The sequence below is a fragment of the Balaenoptera borealis genome, assembly GCF_965194805.1.
Source record: "Balaenoptera borealis genome assembly, chromosome: 6".
NCBI lineage: Eukaryota > Metazoa > Chordata > Mammalia > Artiodactyla > Balaenopteridae > Balaenoptera > Balaenoptera borealis.
In genome coordinates, this window is record NC_138863.1 from 61,082,486 (window position 1) to 61,101,962 (window position 19,477).

The window sequence follows — 19,477 nt, forward strand, 5'->3', positions numbered from 1 at the left end:
TTACATATATTTGGCAGCAGGACTACTCTGTTGACTGATTGTACAGTAGTCCCTTTTGGAGGTAGGTAAAGGGTTAATAGAAATACTTTTCCCTCAGTAAAACAGAGGAGGTCACCCTGGAAACTAATGAGCCACCTGGAAATAGAACCTAGAAGTCTGGCCTGACATGCTGTGTTGGCTGGGACTTCTTCTACAAGCTCCTGTTGTTGATCTTTTTGTTGTTGTTGTTTGTTTTCCTTTTCTTTCTTTTTTAGTTTCTTAGTTGTTCCTCTTCTTTCCCCCCAAGTTTTCCCTCACTGAGAAACCCTTTACTTCTGCAAGTCTTGCCATTGTTTTTGTTCAGTTATACACAAGGATATTCATTGTTCCTGGTGGGAGTCCTTCTAAAAGCCTCTCTGACTTCACTTTAAGAACTGTGCAGGTGAAACTCAGCTATTGAGGACTTTTTTTTTCCCTGACAATAAAAATGTTTGATCTCAAGCCTATAAGTTGGAAGGAGTGGCTCCTGCTGGGCTGGAATCCTTGGAATCAGGATGTCGTTGGGCTGATGGTAGGTGGGCTGTGTCACAGGGCTGATGGCTTGTATACCTACAGGAGGAGTTCTCTGGCCACACCGTTGGTACAGCAGCTCCTTCCAGGCTCATTCATGGAACAGGCATGGCGGCAGTCTTGGAGAAGAGTGCCAGCCCCGGTCAGAGGTAATTTTGTACTGCAGAAAGGTGAACAAGACCAGTAGGAAGCTCCCATAAGGACCAGGGGAGGGATGAGGGTGGATGAGATGGGGAGACACAGTGTGGGCTGCTGGGGAAATTAAAACCTCTGTTAAGACATATTTACATATTTATGATATATATGCTTCGATGTATTTCATCTAGTGCAATCATCATAAGTGACTGATACAGCTAAACTGACTAATGTTATATGTCTGTGAACATTTTTACTTAATCACAGTTGTCACCATTACCTGCCCTCCTGACAAATCATTGTGCTCCTCTCCTTTAAGCAAAGAGAACATAATGACAAGCTACTTTTGTATCTGGCCCCGATTCCCTTTTCAGAGGAATTATAAACCATCTCTTTCATGAGCCCATGCTCTGCAGGAAGTGAAAAGGTGGTCTTTTGTTTTCTATATGTCAGAAAACAAATGGATTCCTATTTCCCTTAGCAGTGCCAACCTAGTATAAAACACTCGATCATCATCTTGTTGCCAATAAGATGTGACTATCATATCCCTTTCATCCAAGCCAGAACTGTGGCCACTGAAATAGCACTCCTTGGAGAGCTAAAGACCCTTGTTTGCCACTGGAAAGACGGGATTCTCTCTGGGGGGAAACTTGCTATGTAGTTTCAGTTAGATATATTGGGTATATTTGAGATTATTGGTGCTCCCTTTCATGTCGTATAGAACCTGATAAAACTGGGTAAGATAAGACGATCATCAGCTCTTTGGGCTATTGCCTCACACAAGTATAAGCTCTCCAGTTCTGGAGCTTTTGCATAACTTTTTTTTTTTTTTTTTAATAAGCATATCCTGGTAAAAGTAAAGTGGTAATTATGAATTTGACTTGAAAACAATAGTTGTACTAATTATTTCTGTAAGCTTCCTGATTTAGCCTTAGGCAGTTGGTAGTGGAAATAATAACAGAAGGGAAGTGGAATACATCAAGAGGTGCCAAAGTAGGTTTGAAATTTTGTAGCCTGTGACATGGCTAAAATAATTAAAAGTGTCTGGGGGTAGTTAATAAACCACAGCACATAATAATGGTCATAATGAAACCATATACAAAGCTGTCAACTGACCACTTTGGGTGAAGGGAGAAATGTTTAAACATATATTCATGGAAAATGACACTTCTATATTTGGGGAAATTATTATGAGTAAGCCATCATTTTAATTGTTTCAAAGGTATTGTAAGATTTTATTTAAAGGTTGCTAAGTAGTTTACAAAATAGGATTTTAGTTAAAAGTTTTTATTTTAGAGCTATTTTTCTGAATGTAAATTATACATTGTAATTTTGGTTTATAAATATCCTTTTTGTGATAACAGAAAACAATTTTCATGGTTCATTAAATTTTCATAAGTTTGAAAGCTTTTGAATCTTTGGCTTTATTTGATATAGTTTCGCACTTGAGATTCTGATATTTTCCAGTCATACAAAGGGAATTCAGGTTTATTCCACTATTATATAAAACTTATTTAGGTAGCAATACATATATTTCTTATCAAATAGTTGAGTTCTGGGAGTTGTGACCTTTAAAATAAAGGTTATAAAATAACTCATTCCCTTTAATAATTTATCTTAATGTTACTTAAATATATGTAGTAATTTAAATTATCCTAATATGCTTTCCATTAATTTCTTCATATTCCCTTAGTTTAACACTTAAAATAAGAAATCAAATTAATTAATTTGGAAAGAGAAGCAACTAATTAATTGAATTAGGAGGATCCTAAAAAAATCTTTGCTAAACGGCCATAATACTTTTAACTCTAAATAGTTTTTTGCCATCCTTATTATTTTAATTATTTTGTAAACTTTAACATATTTTACAACTTGTTGAAGTTTCATATAGATTCAAGGGTAATCCTTTGTGTTGGTTAGGATCCCATGACTTGCTGTATTGCGTTAATTCTTTGCTTTCAGAAACAAAAACTCATATATTTAATTTGTGTTTATGGAAGATGAAAATAATTGACATGATTTGAAAACTCTGAAATACTGTTGCTATTTAGGCCAGAAATAAATGCTACATTCCATTTGAAAGAAAAGATGAGAATCCCATCTCCCCAGTGACATCCAATGCCGCCTTCCAACTGACTAATCACTGTGACCTATTCAGAGCTGTCATGTTGAATCCAGACTGGTAGGATTTCCAGTTCAGGATTCTTACACTCCCTCCTGCTCCCCCAGCATAGCAATGCTTTTATCAAAAAAAAAAAAAAAAAAAAAAGTATATTAAAACTAAAGGGAATCCATTAAACCATTTACAATATGAGATTTATATCCTACTCAAAGAATTTGCAGAAATTAGATAAAATAGCATAGTTGGAGATTATAAAACATTAAGCTTGTATTTACTAATTCTTTAGTATAATTGATAGCTATAGATAGTAAGATCCTTTCACTAATATAATTGGCTTAAATTTGAAAATAATTTTGTTCTTAAGACATCAGTAAAACGGGCTTCCTGCTTTCTTAACTTTGTTAACGATTTTTTTTTTTTTTTGGCATGAGCTTCTAAATTAGTCTATCCAGTCTATGCTTGTTAAAGTACCAGTCATTTGTGAATTGACTTTCATAGTAAGTGTAGAACGGTGTAAGAAAGTGAATGACATTGTTAGTGCATGAAGACAAGCTGTCAGAGGGTTTTGGTTGTATATTACACAGTGTGACTGGTTCCTATCTAAAAGTTAGTATACTGTGTTTAGTCCTTCTTTATTTAAAAGTGAATCACTAATTTCACTTATCTTAAAATATTTTAATAGCTGAGACTAATAATCATGGTTTTTATGGGGATCTTGAAGCTTTGTGTCAAGACCATATTTTTGACAATATCAGAAGCTTTTAATAAGGTGCTTGCTGCTGAGCTAATGATATGCTTTTGATAGTATTTCTTATACCTATCTTCAATAGACATATTCAGGCTAGTGTGAATGTAATAATCAAGCCTCAATCAAGCCATACTTAGTATGACAAATATTGCATTATACTGTAATTTAGGTATTCACGCTTCTGATAAAGGGCTTAATTTGACTCCTTGAGGAACCGGGAAAACACTATTGATTTTATACTGGAATGCAAAGTAGCAGCCATTTATAATGCAAGATATAAATCACTTCCTAATTAAAATTAAATCAAGAGAAATTAAGAATCTCATGGCCTTATATGTAATGGTACACAATCTTAACTGTAAAATTATATTTTGTATCAATTGTGCTCCTGTGCATGGGTTTCTGAGCACAAAAAATTTTGCAGCTAATGTTAGTAGGAGCAGATAATATTGACTTTTAAAATTTCTCTTAATTTCTTTCTGTAGGAACATTGCAGTGGACTAAACTACTTATTCCAGATATAATTTATTTATTTTTGTTTTCCCTTTCAAGAAAATGTCAAAGAAATTTTTGGACAGACTACTATTCATCATCATATCCCTTTTAACTGGGACTGTGAATTTATCCGGCTGCATTTTGGGCATAATCGGAAGAAGCATCTTAACTACACAGAATTCACACAATTTCTTCAGGTGAGCTTAGTTTTTCATAACCAGCGTAAATATGTACCATTCCTCCTCCATCTCCTTCCCTTTTAGCTTTATTAGGTTTATTACAAAAAATAGCAATCCTCTGTGGCATTTCACCCCCATTTTTCATTTCTCACCCCCGGAGGCAACTTACTTAAATTCTCGTAATTGTTTCTTTCGGTGTTTACTTTCATAGCTTTAAATAATAAACATGTGCTGGCACTTCTACTTTTTAATTTTTCACTTTTAGGTTTTTTTTTTTTTTTATTTATGGCTGTGTTGGATCTTCATTTCTGTGCGAGGGCTTTCTCTAGTTGTGGCAAGCGGGGGCCACTCTTCATCGCGGTGCGCGGGCCTCTCACTATCGCGGCCTCTCTTGTTGCGGAGCACAGGCTCCAGACGCGCAGGCTCAGTAATCGTGGCTCACAGGCCCAGTTGCTCTGCGGCATGTGGGGTCTTCCCAGACCAGGGCTCGAACCCATGTCCCCTGCATTGGCAGGCAGATTCTCAACCACTGCGCCACCAGGGAAGCCCAGGTATTTTTTATTTAATTTGAACTATGGAAGATTAGGAGCTAGCTTTTTCACCTTTCCCTCTCTATCACAGACTTGGACATTTTCTGTCCCCACCCTCCATATAATTATGTCATGATTCTGCTTAGATCGGTAATCATGTTTGAATCACCATAATTTTGTAAACACTGTGCATGACTAAAATGATTTTCTTGGAGATTCTAATTTTTATTATTTCATTTTCTGTATATTAATGCCAGTTCATTCTCAGACTTGGCCTCAGTTACAAAAATCTCATTTTAATATGTTTAAAACAGAGTAGGTGTTTGGTCAATTTCATCCTCTTGGAGCAATCCAGGAGCTTGCTTTCTTTTTAAAAACATTTGAGGTAAAATTCACTTACCATAAAATTAACCATGTGAAAGTGCACAATTTAGTACATTCACAGTGTTGTGCAACCACCAGCTCTAATTCCGAAACCTTTTCATTACCCCAGACGAAAACCCTGTACCAGGTAAACAGTCACACCCCATTCTTGCCTTTCCTTAGCTCCTGAAACCACCAATTTACTTTCTGTCTATGGATTTACCTATTCTGGATATTTCATATCAGTGGAATTATACAATATGAATTTTTGTGTCTGGCTTTTTCTTAGCATAGTGTTTTCAAGGATTATCTGTGTGTAGCATATATTAGTACTTCATTCCTTTTTATGGCTGAATAATATTCCATTGTATGGATATATCATATTTTGTCTATCCATTCATTAGTTGATGGACACTTGGGTTGTTCTTGCCTTTTGGCTGTTATGAATAGTGCTGCTATGAACATTGGTATACATGTATGCTTTTGAATACCTGTTTTCAAATCTTTTGAGTATATCCCTAAGGTGTGAGATTACTGGGTCATATGGTAATTTTAACTTTTTGAGGAACTGCCAGACTGTTTTCCACAGCCCCTACACCATTTTCCTGGAACTTTCTGATACTGGAGTTTGTACTTACTACATAGCTGTCAGCTTGTGATCTCCCTTCACCTTCATCCTGGGGAGTCCATTTGCTTTTCTGTTATGTTGAACCTTCCATTTGCTGGATTTCATCTCTTCCTTTATTATGGTTTGCTTTCTTTTTTTTTTTTTAAATATTTATTTGATCTATTTATTTATTTGGCTGTGTCGGGTCTCCGTTTCGGCATGTGGGATTTTTCGTTGCAGCGCTCGTTGTGGAGCGCAGGCTTCTCTTTAGTTGTGGAATGTGGGTTTTCTTGCTCTAGTTGTGGCACGTGGGGTCCAGAGTGCATGGGCTCTGTAGTCTGCGGCACACGGGCTCTCTGGTTGAGGCGCGCATGCTTAGTAGTCGCGGTGCGCGGGCTTAGTTGCCCCGTGGCATGTGGGATCTTATTTCCCCGACCAGGGATTGAACCCACGTCACCTGCATTGGAAGGCGGATTCTTTACCACTGGACCACGAGGGAAGTCCCTGCTTCCTCTTTTTTGGTAGAATACTTACTGCAGGGGCTTCCTAAGGAAAGTAAAATAATTTTTTTGTGAGACTTTTGATATCTGAAAACCTCTGCTCTATCATTACCTTTAGTTTGGCTGGATATAGAATTTTAATAATTTATTTTCCTCCTAATTTGAAAATATATCTGTTTTGTTTTCTAGCTTCCAGTATTGCCACTGAGCAGTCCAGTACCATTCTAATCTTGATTCTGTTTTGAAACTTTTTTTTTTTTTCCACTCTGGAGGGTTTTAAGATTTTTTTCTTTTCAGCATTTTGAAATTTCATGATGATATTCCTTGATGTGAGTTTATTTTTATTCATTGTGCTGAGCATTCAGGGGCTCTTTTAATTTGAAAGCTTATGTACTTCAATTCTTGAAAATATTCTTTCTACTTTTCTCCTATATTTTTCCTGTCTAGAACTAGTAAACATAATAAATGTATGATCCTTTAGTTTTCTTTTCTCTCCTGTTTTCCTTCTGAACCTTCTATTGTTTCTTTTGTTATATTTCTAATTTTCAAGAGTTCTTTTTGGTTTTCTAAATATTTCTTTTAAAAATAGCATACTGTTCTTCTTTCATGGATGTAATATTTTCTCTCACTTCTCCAAACATATTAGAGGCAGAGTTTTTTGGTTTTTTGTTTTTTTTTAAATTTTCTTCTCCCTGCAAAGTGTCTGTTTCTGTCAAGTTACTTTCTTTCTCTTTGTTTGGGTCTCTCTTTTTCATGTTAGTAGCTCTTCTCCTATGTCTGATGGTTCTTGGTCCTCTGCTCATATTAAAATCAAGATTGAGGCTTATTGGGAGCTTTGGGTTCATGGCAGGATTTATTAACTGGACCTTACTGTAAAGTTCTCTGGCTGGGCTCTTTTTCTGGGGACTCCCTAATGTCCGTATGTTCAGGTCTTTTACTTTGGATTGGGGAATCAGAATAATCATTTGGCCTCCCATCTGGAGTATTAGATCTGACTTTTGATATTCTGGTTGCTGAGTAAGACAAAAGGGTTAGAGGTCCGCAACATTCAGTATGGAGATGGACTTTCATTTAATTACCTGTTTTCATCTGTGCCTGGTCTCCCTTAGTCCGGAGACCCTCTGTTAGACTCACCTAGTTGTCTTCCAGGGTTGGGAAAGGGCTAGTGGCCTGGCTGTGGTGGAGTATAGCAGGTAACTAATTGCTGTATAAACAGGCTTCCATCTAAGCCTCCTGTTCTCAGCTCCACCTTCACCATTACTTCTGGGGGTACTAGTATAGCCAATTCACAAGTCTTTGGCGAATTCTGTCATGTACATTGGATTGCTTTTTTGCTTTCCTCACTTCTAGTTTTCTTGGGCCTGCTAAGCCAGTTGTCATTTGCTCTTTTGCCCTCTAATCTTTTTGTAAATTTATTTATTTATTTATTTATTTATTTTTGGCTGATTTGGGTCTTTGTTGCTGCACGTGGGCTTTCTCTACTTGCGGTGAGCAGGGGCTACTCTTCGTTGTGGTGTGTGGGCTTCTCCTTGCGGTGGCTTCTCTTGTTGCAGAGCATGGGCTCTAGGTGTGCAGGCTTCAGTAGTTGTGGCACACGGGCTTAGTTGCTCTGCGGCATGTGGGACCTTCCGGATCAGGGCTCGAACCTGTGCCCCTGCGTTGGCAGGTGGATTCTTAACCACTATGCCACCAGGGAAGTCCCTCTAATCTTAAAAATGTAGTTTCTGTCTTCTTTTCTGTTCTCTTTGTCCTTGAGTTTCTGTATTGTTTTGTTTTTCATTCTTTAGTGTGATTTTTAGTGAAGAGTAGAGTTTTGAAAGACAACAGAGCTAAATGTACTAGTTCAGTCTCATCCAAAGCCACAGTATTTCTGAACCCCTGCTATTTTCATCTCATAGTTAGATGAGATGCATTTCTAAAAACACAAGATCTTTAGCTTTAGCATAACTTCCTGTATTTACCCTTTCCCTCAGTTCCCCTTTTCCCCACCCTTTCAATCTAGAAGCAGACTTATTTTATTTTATCTTTTATTTATTAGAGTATTTTTATCTCTTTAGAATATCTTTTTTTTATCTTTTATAGGTCCAGAGTATTGCTTTTTTCATTAGCGTGATCACAGTATCTATTCTACCCTGATGTTTTGATTACACTACATAAATGGAGAGCTTTATATGTAGAACTTTTATCCTTTGGTTGCTTCTTTTTGAAGTCCTTAATTTTAATTTTTTATTTTGACATACTTCAAATATATGTAAAAATAGAATAGTATAATGAACCCCCATGTACCCATCAACTAGCTTCAACAATTATTAAATGTTGGCCAGTCTTTTTTTAATCTATACTCGCCACTCTGTTTCCTACTGGAGCATTTGGAAGCCAATCTCATACACTCTATAGTTTCATATGTGATACTTCAAATATATATCTTTAAAAGATACAGGGGAGTCCTTCAACTGTTGACCTAATAGAAAATAGAAAATAGAAAATCTCTTCTTCCAGCATTACTCTTGCATTACTCTTGCAGTGAGGATTCTGCTTTGCTTCAGTACTAAATGTCATTAATAAGGCTTAATCATGTCCATGGTTGCCACTGGATATTTCTGAGAGTCTAAGACGTGCATGGAAAAGACAAAGACATAACAAAGGCATAAATAGGGAGGAAAAAAAAGAGTGAAGAAGGGAAAGCCTATGTAAGATAGAGTGGAGCTGTGTGTGCTTCTGATGCTGCTTAGGAATAGCCTTTCCTTGGAGAACACTTTCAACCATATTTTAAGGCTGAAATAAGGATAAAAAATTCATGCTTCATTTGAAGGGTGATGTGGTTGGAGCTGAGGTGATAGAAAGTTGGAGTATGTTAGGGAGAATGACTAAAGTGGAAGAGGAGAAAATTTACAAATTGGAGATTGAACAACACGCTCCTAAGTAATCAATGGTTCATAGAAAGAATCAAAAGGAAAATCAAAAAACATCTTGAGACAAATGAAAATGGAAGCACAGCATGCCAAAACTTAAAGGATGTAGCAAAAGCAGTTCTAAGAGGGAAGGTTATAGTGATAAACACCTACACTAAGAAAAAAGAAAAATCTCAAACAATCTACCTTTATACCTCAAGGAACTTGAAAGAGAATAAACTAGTAAGCCCAAAGTCAGTAGAAGGAAATAACAAAGATCAAAGGAGAAATAAATGAAATAGAGACTAAAAAGACAGTAGAAAAGATCAATGAAACCAAGAACAGGTTTTTTTGAAAAAATAAACAAAACTGACAAACATTTAGCTAGATTAAGAAAAAAAGAAGACTCAAATAAAATCAGAAATGAAAGAGGAGACCTTACAACTGATAAAGATCATAAGAAACTACTATAAACAGTTATACACCAACAAATGAGAAAACCTAGAAGAAATGGATAAATTCCTAGACACATACAACCTACCAAGACTGAATCGTGAAGAAATGGAAACTCTAAACGAGTTACTAGCAAGGAGATTGAATCAGTAAACAAAAACCTCTCAATGAAGAAAAGTCCAGGATCAGATGGCTTCACTGATGAATATTACCAAACATTTTAAGAAGAATTAATATCAATCCTTCTCAAACTCTTCCAAAAAATAGGAGGGTATACTTCTTCCAAATTCATTGTACAAGATCAGCATTACCCTGATACCAAAGCCAGACAAGGGCACTACAAGAAAATTACAGGTCAGTATCCCTGATGAAGATAGATGCAGATATTCTCAACCAAATATTAGCAAACTGAATTCAGTAGTATACTAAAAGGATCATATACAATAATCAAGTGGGACTTAATTACTGAGATGCAAGGATGGTTCAACATATGCTGATACACCACATTAATACACTACAATGAAGGATAAAAATCATGATCATCTCAATAGATATAGATGCAGAAAAAGCATTTGACAAAATTCAAGATCCTTGCATGATAAAAACTCTGAAATTAGGTATAGATGGAATATACCTCAGCATAATAAAGGCTGTAGATGACAAGTCCACGGCTAACATCATACTCAATAGTGAAAAGCTGAAAGCTTTTCCTCTAAGATCAGGAACAAATCAAGGATGTCCACTGTTGCCACTGTTATTCAAAAAGTAATGGAAGTCCTTAGAGCAATTAGACAAGAAAAAGAAATAAAAGGCATCCAAGTTGGAAAGAGAAAAATTAAAATTAAAATTGTCCTTGCTTGTAGGGGACATAATATATGTAGAAAACCCTAAAGACTTTACGCTTACACAAAATACTGTTAGACCTAATAAATGACTTCAGGAAAATTGTTGGATATAAAATCAATATACAAAAATGAGTTGGATTTCAGTACACTAACAAGAAACTATTGGAAAGAGAAATTAAGAAAACAATCTCATTTACAATAACATTAAAAAGAAGAAAACAGGAATAAATTTAAGGAAGTGAAAGATCTGTAAACTGAAAACTATAAGACATTGATGAAAGAAATTGAAGAAGACATAAATAAATAGAAAGATATTTTGTGTTCATGGATTGGAAGAGTTAATATTGTTAAAATGTCCATACTACCCAAAGCGATCTATAGATTCAGTGCAATCCCTATCAAACTTCGAGGCGTTTTTCACAGAAATAGAAAAAACAATTCTCACATTTGTATGGAACCACAAAAGACCCCAAATAGCCAAAGTAATCTTGAGAAAGAACAAAGCTGGAGGCATCACACTTCCTGAATTCAAACTATATTGCAAAGGTATAGTATTCAAAATAGTATGATATTGTCATAAAACAGACACATAGATCAGTGGAACAGAATAGAGAGCCCAGAAATAAACCCATGCATATATGGTCAATTAATTTTTGACAAAAGAGCCAAGAATACACAGTGGAGAAAGGGTAGTCTCTTTAATAAATGGTGTTGGGAAAACTGGACAGCCACAGGCAAAAGAATGAAACTGGACTCCTGTCTTAAACCATACACAAAAATCAACTCAAAATGGATTAAAAACTTGAACGTAAGACCTGAAACTTTAAACTCCTAGAAGAAAACAGAGAGAGTAAGCTCCTTGACTTCAATCTTGGCAATGTTTTTTTGAATTTGACATCAAATTAAAAAATAAACAAAATAAACAAAAGCAAAAATGAACAAGTAAGACTACATCAAACTGAAAAGCTGCACAGCAAAGGAAACCATCAACAAAAAGAAAAGGCAAGCTATGGAATGGGAGAAAATATTTGCAAACTACATATCTGATAAGGGGTTAATATCCAAAATATACAAGGAACTCATTCCACTCAGTAGCAAAACAAAACAAAAACCCCCCAAAACGCAATTTAAAAATGGGCAAGGGACCACAATAGACATTTTTCCAAAGAAGACATATAGATGGCCAACAGGTACATGAAAAGTTGCTTAGCATTGCTAATCATCCGGGAAATGCAAATCAAAACCACAATGAAATATCGCCTTGTACTTGTTAGGATGTCTGTTATTAAAAAGACCAAAGACAACAAATGCTGTCAGGGATGTGGAGGAAAGGGAACCCGTGTACACTGTTGATGGGAAAGTAAACTGGTACAGCTATTATGGAAAACAGTATGGAAGTTCCTCAGGAAGTTAAAATAGAGCTACTGTGATCCAGCAATCCTACTTCTGTGTATATATCCAAAGGAAATAAAATCATCATCTCAAAGAGATTATCTGTACTTCTGTGTTTACTTTTTTTTTTTTGTACTCCTGTGTTTTTTGCAGCATTATCACAGTAGCCAAGGTGTAGAAACAACCTAAGTGTCCATTGACAAAAGAATGGATAAAGAAAATGTGGTGTGTGTATATATATATATATATGTGTGTGTGTGTGTGTGCGTGCGTGTGTGTGTGTGTATGTATATTATTCCACATTCATACAATGGAATATTTTTCAACCTAAAAAAAAGGAAATTCGCTCGTTTGCAGCAACATGGATGAACTTGGAGGGCATTATGCTAAGTGAAATAACCCAGACATAGAAAGACAAATACTCCATGGTTATCACTTACATGTAGAATTAAAAAAAAAAAAAAAGAAGTTGTACATGTAGAAACAGAGTAGAATAGTGGCTAGGGGGTGGGAGAAATAGGAAGAGGCTGGAAAAAGGGCACAAACTTTGTTATAAGATAAATAAGATCTGAAGATCTAATGTATAACATGCTGACGATAATACTGTATTGTATAATTGAAATTTGCTAAGAGAGTAGAACTTAAGTGCTCTCATCAAAAAAAAAAAAAGAAAAAAGATAAATATGTGAGGTGATGGATGTGTTAATTAACTCAATGGTGGGAGTCCTTGCACAATATATACATATATCAAATCATTACACTGTACACTTTAAATGTATTATAATTTTATTTGTCAATTATACCTTAATAAGTTGAAATTTTTAAAAAGCAGAAGGGTGTGGAAAGAAAACTTTGTCAAATCATGCTGTTGTTTATTTTGTACTCTATCTTTCATACATTTTTACCAGTTGACTTTTAGTTTCTCTACTTCTATTGGTCTTTTCAAGACCAATAGAATATTTGAATATTTATAAATATTTCAAATTCAAATATTTACATGTGTGATGATGGATGTTAATATGTTTAGATGTTTTCCACAATGTTATTAAATTTTTTAAAAGTTAAGATTATTGAAAGATTTAGTAGGTTTGATATACTTGTCTCTAGCCTATCAACCTGCTAAGAAAAAATATTTTAAAAACTTGTTTTATTGTTAAATAGCATACAAATACAGAAAACCATATAAAACAAATGTATAACTTAATGAATTATGAGACAAACACCTGCTAAGGCAATTTTAATGTCTTTGAATTACTATTGAGATATAGAAAAATATAATTAGTAAAAGGGTGAAACTTCTATCAAAAGCTATTTTAAATGTCAGAAAAGGGTAAATCAACATTGATTTGTAGGCTTTTATAAATGAATGGCAATGCAAATTGCCATTACAATATTTACAATATTAAATTACAATATTTAACTTTATCTGTGAATAATATTTATATATTTAGATAGGAATATTATTTCCAGAGTTGCAAATAGTGTGAAAATGACATCTAATAGCACTATTATTATGTTGTGATAACAGATTTATTTGGATTTTGTCATATGTCCTCAGGGCAGAAATGCTCTAAATTTTGACTTTTATATAGTCCTTAGGGTATTACTGGCACCTTTTTTTTTTGATATCACCTATTACAAAAGTCAGCTGCCCAGTAGTTTAAAAGTTCAGAGATCTTCTGTATTGTTCTACAGTTTATGAGTATCACTCAAAGCCACACAGAGTGATAGCTGAACACTATTTATGCAGTTTTGTTATTCATAACTTGCACGTTAGAATTTCAAGCTGCAGTTGGTTGAATCTGCGGATGTGGACCCCTCGGATGTGGAGAGCCAGCTGTAATTCAGAAAGTACTCTTGGATGATAAGAATGCCTTCAAGCAGGAGAGTTACTAGTTATTTTAAAGGTAGAACTTAAAGCACTGAAAAGATACTCTGAAAAGTTTTCAGTGATGAAAACTTCTCAAGTAAACAAAGGTTTTTTTTTCCTCCCTTTTCTTTATTGACATTCTGTGATTCACTTTTCCTGAGGAGTAACATGTAGTACATTTTCAGGAAAACGTGCTTTTTAAAAAGAAATTAAGAGTTTTGTTGTACTATCAGAGCTGTATATTGTTCATTTTTGTAGTAAATGCATGTAGGGGAAGGATGTCTATCCTTCTTTTCTAAAACATACACTCGGGATGTGCTTTAGTTAACCTAAGGCCCCATTTCTAACTTTCCCTCCAGGAACTACAATTGGAACATGCAAGACAAGCCTTTGCACTGAAAGACAAAAGCAAAAGTGGCATGATTTCTGGTCTGGATTTCAGTGACATCATGGTTACCATTCGGTCTCACATGCTTACTCCCTTCGTGGAGGAGAACTTAGTCTCAGTAAGTAAAAAGCAACCACTTCAACTCTCTGTTTCCTTAAACCTTTGAAACCATTGCCCTGGATTGCATCCCTGGGCCTATCTCACTCTCAACTATTCTAACTTTATGCTTAGTTGGTAGTAGGTAAACAGGTGTCTGTAAGGGAGGTGGGGGGGTGATAGTGAATAGTCTTTCCCCAGATCATAGCTGCTTTTTTCAGCACTGCCATCTTGCTCTCATGTATTTCCAAATTGTTTATTTCCATTTACAGAGTCCACCTAAAGAAAACAGGGGAGTTTGTAGACAAGGGTGTGCAATTACTTTTTCCAGTGAGCAGTACTTCTCTCAGACACTACTGCCTTCACCTTTGGCCTCTTTCCATCCCACCAGGCTCCCAAAGCCTTGCTATAAGGATGGCTCCTTCCTTTGTTGCCAGCAGGGTGCTGTTTGCTAGAGGGATCATCACTGGCCTCTACACTGTTTTAATAACCATGGCTGTGGCAGAAGGTATGGAGGAAATATGTGGGCGTCAGCTTCTGTGGCTCACTCCTCTCTCTGCCCCTTCACCTGTGCATTCAGTCTGCATGGACCAGACAGTTTTTTGTTCTCTAAACTGCTAATCTCTGTAAAGCAATCATCTGGACCAATAGCAAACTGATGTCATCCACTTCCTCACAAAGAATGGTGAAACTGTCCTCACTTATCAGTTTTCTTGTTCATGTGTTGTACTTATGTATAAATTTTTGATTGCTGCTTGTTTTAAATGGAGGGAAGCCAATGAGTGCTTTTGTTGTTTCAGCTGAAGATCATTATCCCTGATTCAGACCGGGGGTAGAAAGATCAACTTCTGTTCTTTTTCTTCAGTGAATTTGAACATGGAGCATGTCACTTTCTCCTACACATTTCACCTCCTTGACACCCATCTCCCACTCCCCTACCCTCACCTCATACCCCAGCCAAAAAATGAAAGGAAGGAAAGAAAGAAAGGGAGAGAAGGAGGGAAGAAGGAAAGAAAATCCTAGAGAGAAGGACTCAGTGCCTTGGGGTGAGGGGACCCATTTAATCTTTTCCAGTTGGGTTAGATAGACCTGTTATAGCCTCAGTTTACCAAATGCCATCTCAATTTCTGGAGGAATGTGTTAAATAATTTGAGTCTGGCTTTTGGGTCGCTGGTATCCAAATTCAGGCTAATACAAATATCATATATATTTGGGTTAATGCATGTGTGTGAGGGATGGTGGGGGTGGGAACATATGCCCAGCATTACCTATACTGTCCTTAATGTAGACCTTTATGATTAAGGTTGTCACACTGGTATTTCTATGAGTATTTCTTTTGAGTTTTTAATAGAAAATGTTTTTAATCATCTGGGTTCCTCTGACTCTTGGCTTAGAAATTAGGCTTTTGCAAGCTATGAAAAATATTCACTTTTGAGTTTATGTCCAAGTGTTGGACAGAGGGAGAAATTACTTCCTCACCCTGTAGAGGTAATGAAGGCCATATTGTCCCCCATCCTTCCCCAGGCATGAGAGAGCCTCTTTAGTGCTATTCTACTAAAGACATGATTTATATCTCTAGATTTTCTCTACATCTTTTGGAGATTTTGGTAGTTGTACCTTTTGTGATAGAGGTTCAGAACCTAGCACGGACTATTCTATATCTTAACTATAACAATAAGCTTAAAAAGGAAAAGATTAGGAGAGTTGATATAGTGAAATAGTCTTAAAATTTAAAGTTACCACTGGTTTTTGTATATGTGTGTGGAAAAAAAAGCAAGTTTAAAAAATGCTCCTTATATTGTACATTGAGGTTTGGATTATCCAGAACTAGCAGGAGTTCCATAGTTGAAGGTCTTGAAAATCCTGTTTAAATAATCATTGGTTTTGATCTGTGATAATTGTATTTGTTGTTTTTGACCTTATAGGTAGATGAACCATGAAGTCCAACTTCCAGATGTTGCTTTCTTCCTTAACACCTAAATTACATAGACTTCCTTGAGGGCATGAAACACACTGACAGTGTTTCAGCACGATACCTTCCTTGTATTTATGGCCTCCTGGCTGTTAATCATTTTAGTAATGAAGACTCCTTTGGATCTTCTTTGAGAAAAGTTCAGTGTCCATAAATGTACTTTTTGGTTTTGTTTGTTTGTTTAACTTTCTGTGTTGTCATTTCATAGGCAGCTGGAGGAAGTATCTCACACCAGGTTAGCTTCTCGTACTTCAATGCATTTAACTCCTTACTGAATAACATGGAGCTTGTTCGTAAGATATATAGCACTCTAGCTGGCACAAGGAAAGATGTTGAAGTCACAAAGGGTAAGATTTTAAAAATATACGTTGATTCGAATCTCAGCATTTTCACTTTTCCTTATCTAGGGAATGAGGTTGGTCTAAGTTTACTACTCTGAAGCCAGATCTAGAAAGTATGTTAACATGTGTGTATGCTTCACTTGGGCCATAATGGTCTCCAGAAATCCAGGTGGATTTAATGGGATGCTGAGGTCAGGAATGGAAAAGTGGCTTTGACAGTTTTGAAAAGAACCTTGGCCCAGTCTGTCAAACAGGTTAGTGGCAGTGGCTTGTTTGTATGAGGAAGGAGTTGCCACAGAAAGATGGGCAAGCCTACTCCTTTTGCTGAATTGTAGTGGGAAGTTTTAGGTGACTGGAGAAGAGCCAATTCTTTTGAATTGTAACTCTGGAGACCAAATCAAATAAACAAGACAAGAGAGAGGATCCTAAAGAGATTGTTTTATCTCTGAAGTTAATTTATCTTTATCTGCTTTTACTGTTTCATCATCTTAACATTTTATCTTTTGTCAGCTTTCATACTTTTGTGGTTATTTCAATATAATTGAACTTAGATATTGAAATTCAGTTTTAGACTTTTAAAATAATACTGAAATGTTTTTAGCTTTCAGATAATAGTTGGTTAAGTTAGAAGTTTGTTATATGTTAAGAATCTTTTAAGATTTTAAAATATTTTCTTTTTCTTCCAGAGGAATTTGCCCAGAATGCCATACGCTATGGACAAGTCACCCCACTAGAAATTGATATCCTGTACCAGCTTGCAGACTTATATAATGCTACAGGGTAACTATTCCAATAATTCTTCATGATATTTTTTAGGACAGTTATTTTAACGTGAAGCAGTGGTGTTCTTTTAAACAATAGTTTATTCAGTATATACATTTCAAGAAAGAGAGACAGGCAGATATGAGAAGCAGGGGAGGAAGGAGAGAGACAGATGAAGACAGACTAAAGGTAGGGGGAGATGGAGGGAGGGAAAGGGAAAGAGGACAAGAGGGGAACAAAGAGAGAGAGGAGGGGAAGGAAAAAGGGAGGGAAGAAATGGAGAGAGAGAGGTAAAAAGAAAGGGAGTAAGGGGTTGAAGGGTGTGAGAGAGGGAAATGGGAAAGGAAGAAAAATGATAGAGGAGGGGGAGAGGAAAGTGACAAGAAGTAAGAGAGGGACAGAAAAATTGATTTAATCTGGACTCTAGAGGTGTTAGGAATTTTTAGTGATTTGTGGACATTTGCCTAAATTTATAAAATAAACGGAAGTACATGTTCAGAAATCTTATAATCTTTTTGATTCATTGTGAATGGGGATTTTACTAAACAGTATATACCATTTTGTGTTGGAGAGTATCATTTTCTTGAAATATGCCTGTGACATTATCATCATAGTTATCATCATAGTTAAGCTCAGATGTTTTATGCCTCTGTTTTATAGATTGAGAAAACCCAAAGCACATAGAGAGTATTTAATTTGCAAAGTCTCATGCAGATCCAGATGAAAAACCCTTGTCTGTGGGCACCCAGTAGGACCTGTGTGATCTGCTAAGTGATCAGATTTTATTAGTCACCTGTAGTAGTTACTTAAGTGTAAGCATATCTGAAAAAATGGGTTTTAACCCTAGAACTGAAGACTAATAGAAGTTGAGTGTACATAGATGATTTATTACCTTCATGCTACATAATGAATTGTTGAGCTGGAGATGATACTGGATAAGCCAGCCAGTCTTTGGTGATTGACATGAACTATCAGGCCATGTCTCATCCATCTAGAATTCACATTTTTAGTAAAGGTATTATACCTCCATGATAATAAATGCTTTCAAAAAGTGCTTCTCAAAACTGGATCTGATGTGACGTACTAGCTAGTTCAGGGAATGTACTTATTTTAAAATAAAATTTTTTGGAAACAGTAGTGCATTCACGTGGTTCAAAACTCTTAAGAGTTTAAAAGAGCGTGCCGGGGCTTCCCTGGTGGCGCAGTGGTTGAGAATCTGCCTGCCAATGCAGGGGACATGGGTTTGAGCCCTGGTCTGGGAAGCTCCCACATGCCTCAGAGCAACTAGGCCCGTGAGCCACAACTACTGAGCCTGCGCGTCTGGAGCCTGTGCTCTGCAACAAGAGAGGCCGTGATAGTGAGAGGCCTGCACACCGCGATGAGGAGTGGCCCCCGCTTGCCACAACTAGAGAAAGCCCTCGCACAGAAATGAAGACCCAACACAGCCAAAAATAAATAAATTTATAAAAGAGCGTGCCGTAAAAATGTCTCCCTTCTACCCTTCTCCCTTTTCCCCTTAAAGGCAACCGGTATTTATCACTTTTATTTTTATCCTTCTCAAGAGACTTTGCACTTATGCATTAAATATGTATGCTATAGGAATATATTTAGTGTGTATGAACTGTCAATGTTTATACTTTGCTTCTGGCAAGAATTATTTCTTTAATTTTATTATCTGTCTTTGGAGTCATTAAATTTGTGTACTCCACATTATTTCTTTAGAGTCTTTTGCTTTTTGTGTGGCAAGCAGGGTCTGAAGCTTTTTTTTTCTCTCCCTAAAATGATCTGTGTGAATAGAGAAATACTATTTTTAAACCATAGTTCTTTTTTACCTTCTTTTTTTCTGAAGAAAGATGATCTTAGTATGAGAAGTTTGTCGGTATCTAACAGTTCTTTCTTTCCTGTGTTTTTGCCTGAAGGCGCTTGACTTTGGCAGATATTGAGAGAATAGCCCCATTGGCTGAGGCGGCCTTACCTTACAACCTGGCAGAACTTCAGAGACAGGTAGGAGGAGTATCATAAACAGAATCACCTTCAAAAATGCCGAAGTAATATGTACATGACAGCCTTAGGCTCCTGAATCTATGAAAATTAAAAACTGCTTTACAGAAAGACTTTACTTAGCTCAAAGACTACCTTTATAGAACTTTTACTCCTACCCTCACGGAGTATTTTATGGAGCAACTAGATTTATGTTTGTGGTTTTTTCTTTTAGCTTATTAAGATGAGGAAAATAAGA

General features: G+C 36.2%; 1 protein-coding gene across 3 annotated transcripts in view; it reads left to right on the top strand.

Moving 5' to 3' along the window:
- Window positions 1-19,477, top strand: part of SLC25A12 (solute carrier family 25 member 12) — a 183,455-nt gene that overhangs the window by 125,847 nt on the left and 38,131 nt on the right. For 2 of the 3 annotated variants that reach the window (XM_082395398.1, XM_082395400.1), the window contains exons 5-9: window positions 4,107-4,246; window positions 14,039-14,185; window positions 16,344-16,482; window positions 17,163-17,256; window positions 19,158-19,242. In XM_082395398.1, the coding sequence (XP_082251524.1) occupies window positions 4,107-4,246; window positions 14,039-14,185; window positions 16,344-16,482; window positions 17,163-17,256; window positions 19,158-19,242 (605 nt within the window). Of the gene's footprint in view, window positions 1-594; window positions 699-4,106; window positions 4,247-14,038; window positions 14,186-16,343; window positions 16,483-17,162; window positions 17,257-19,157; window positions 19,243-19,477 lie in introns of all 3 variants that reach the window. The other variant, XM_082395399.1, reaches the window with a different exon arrangement.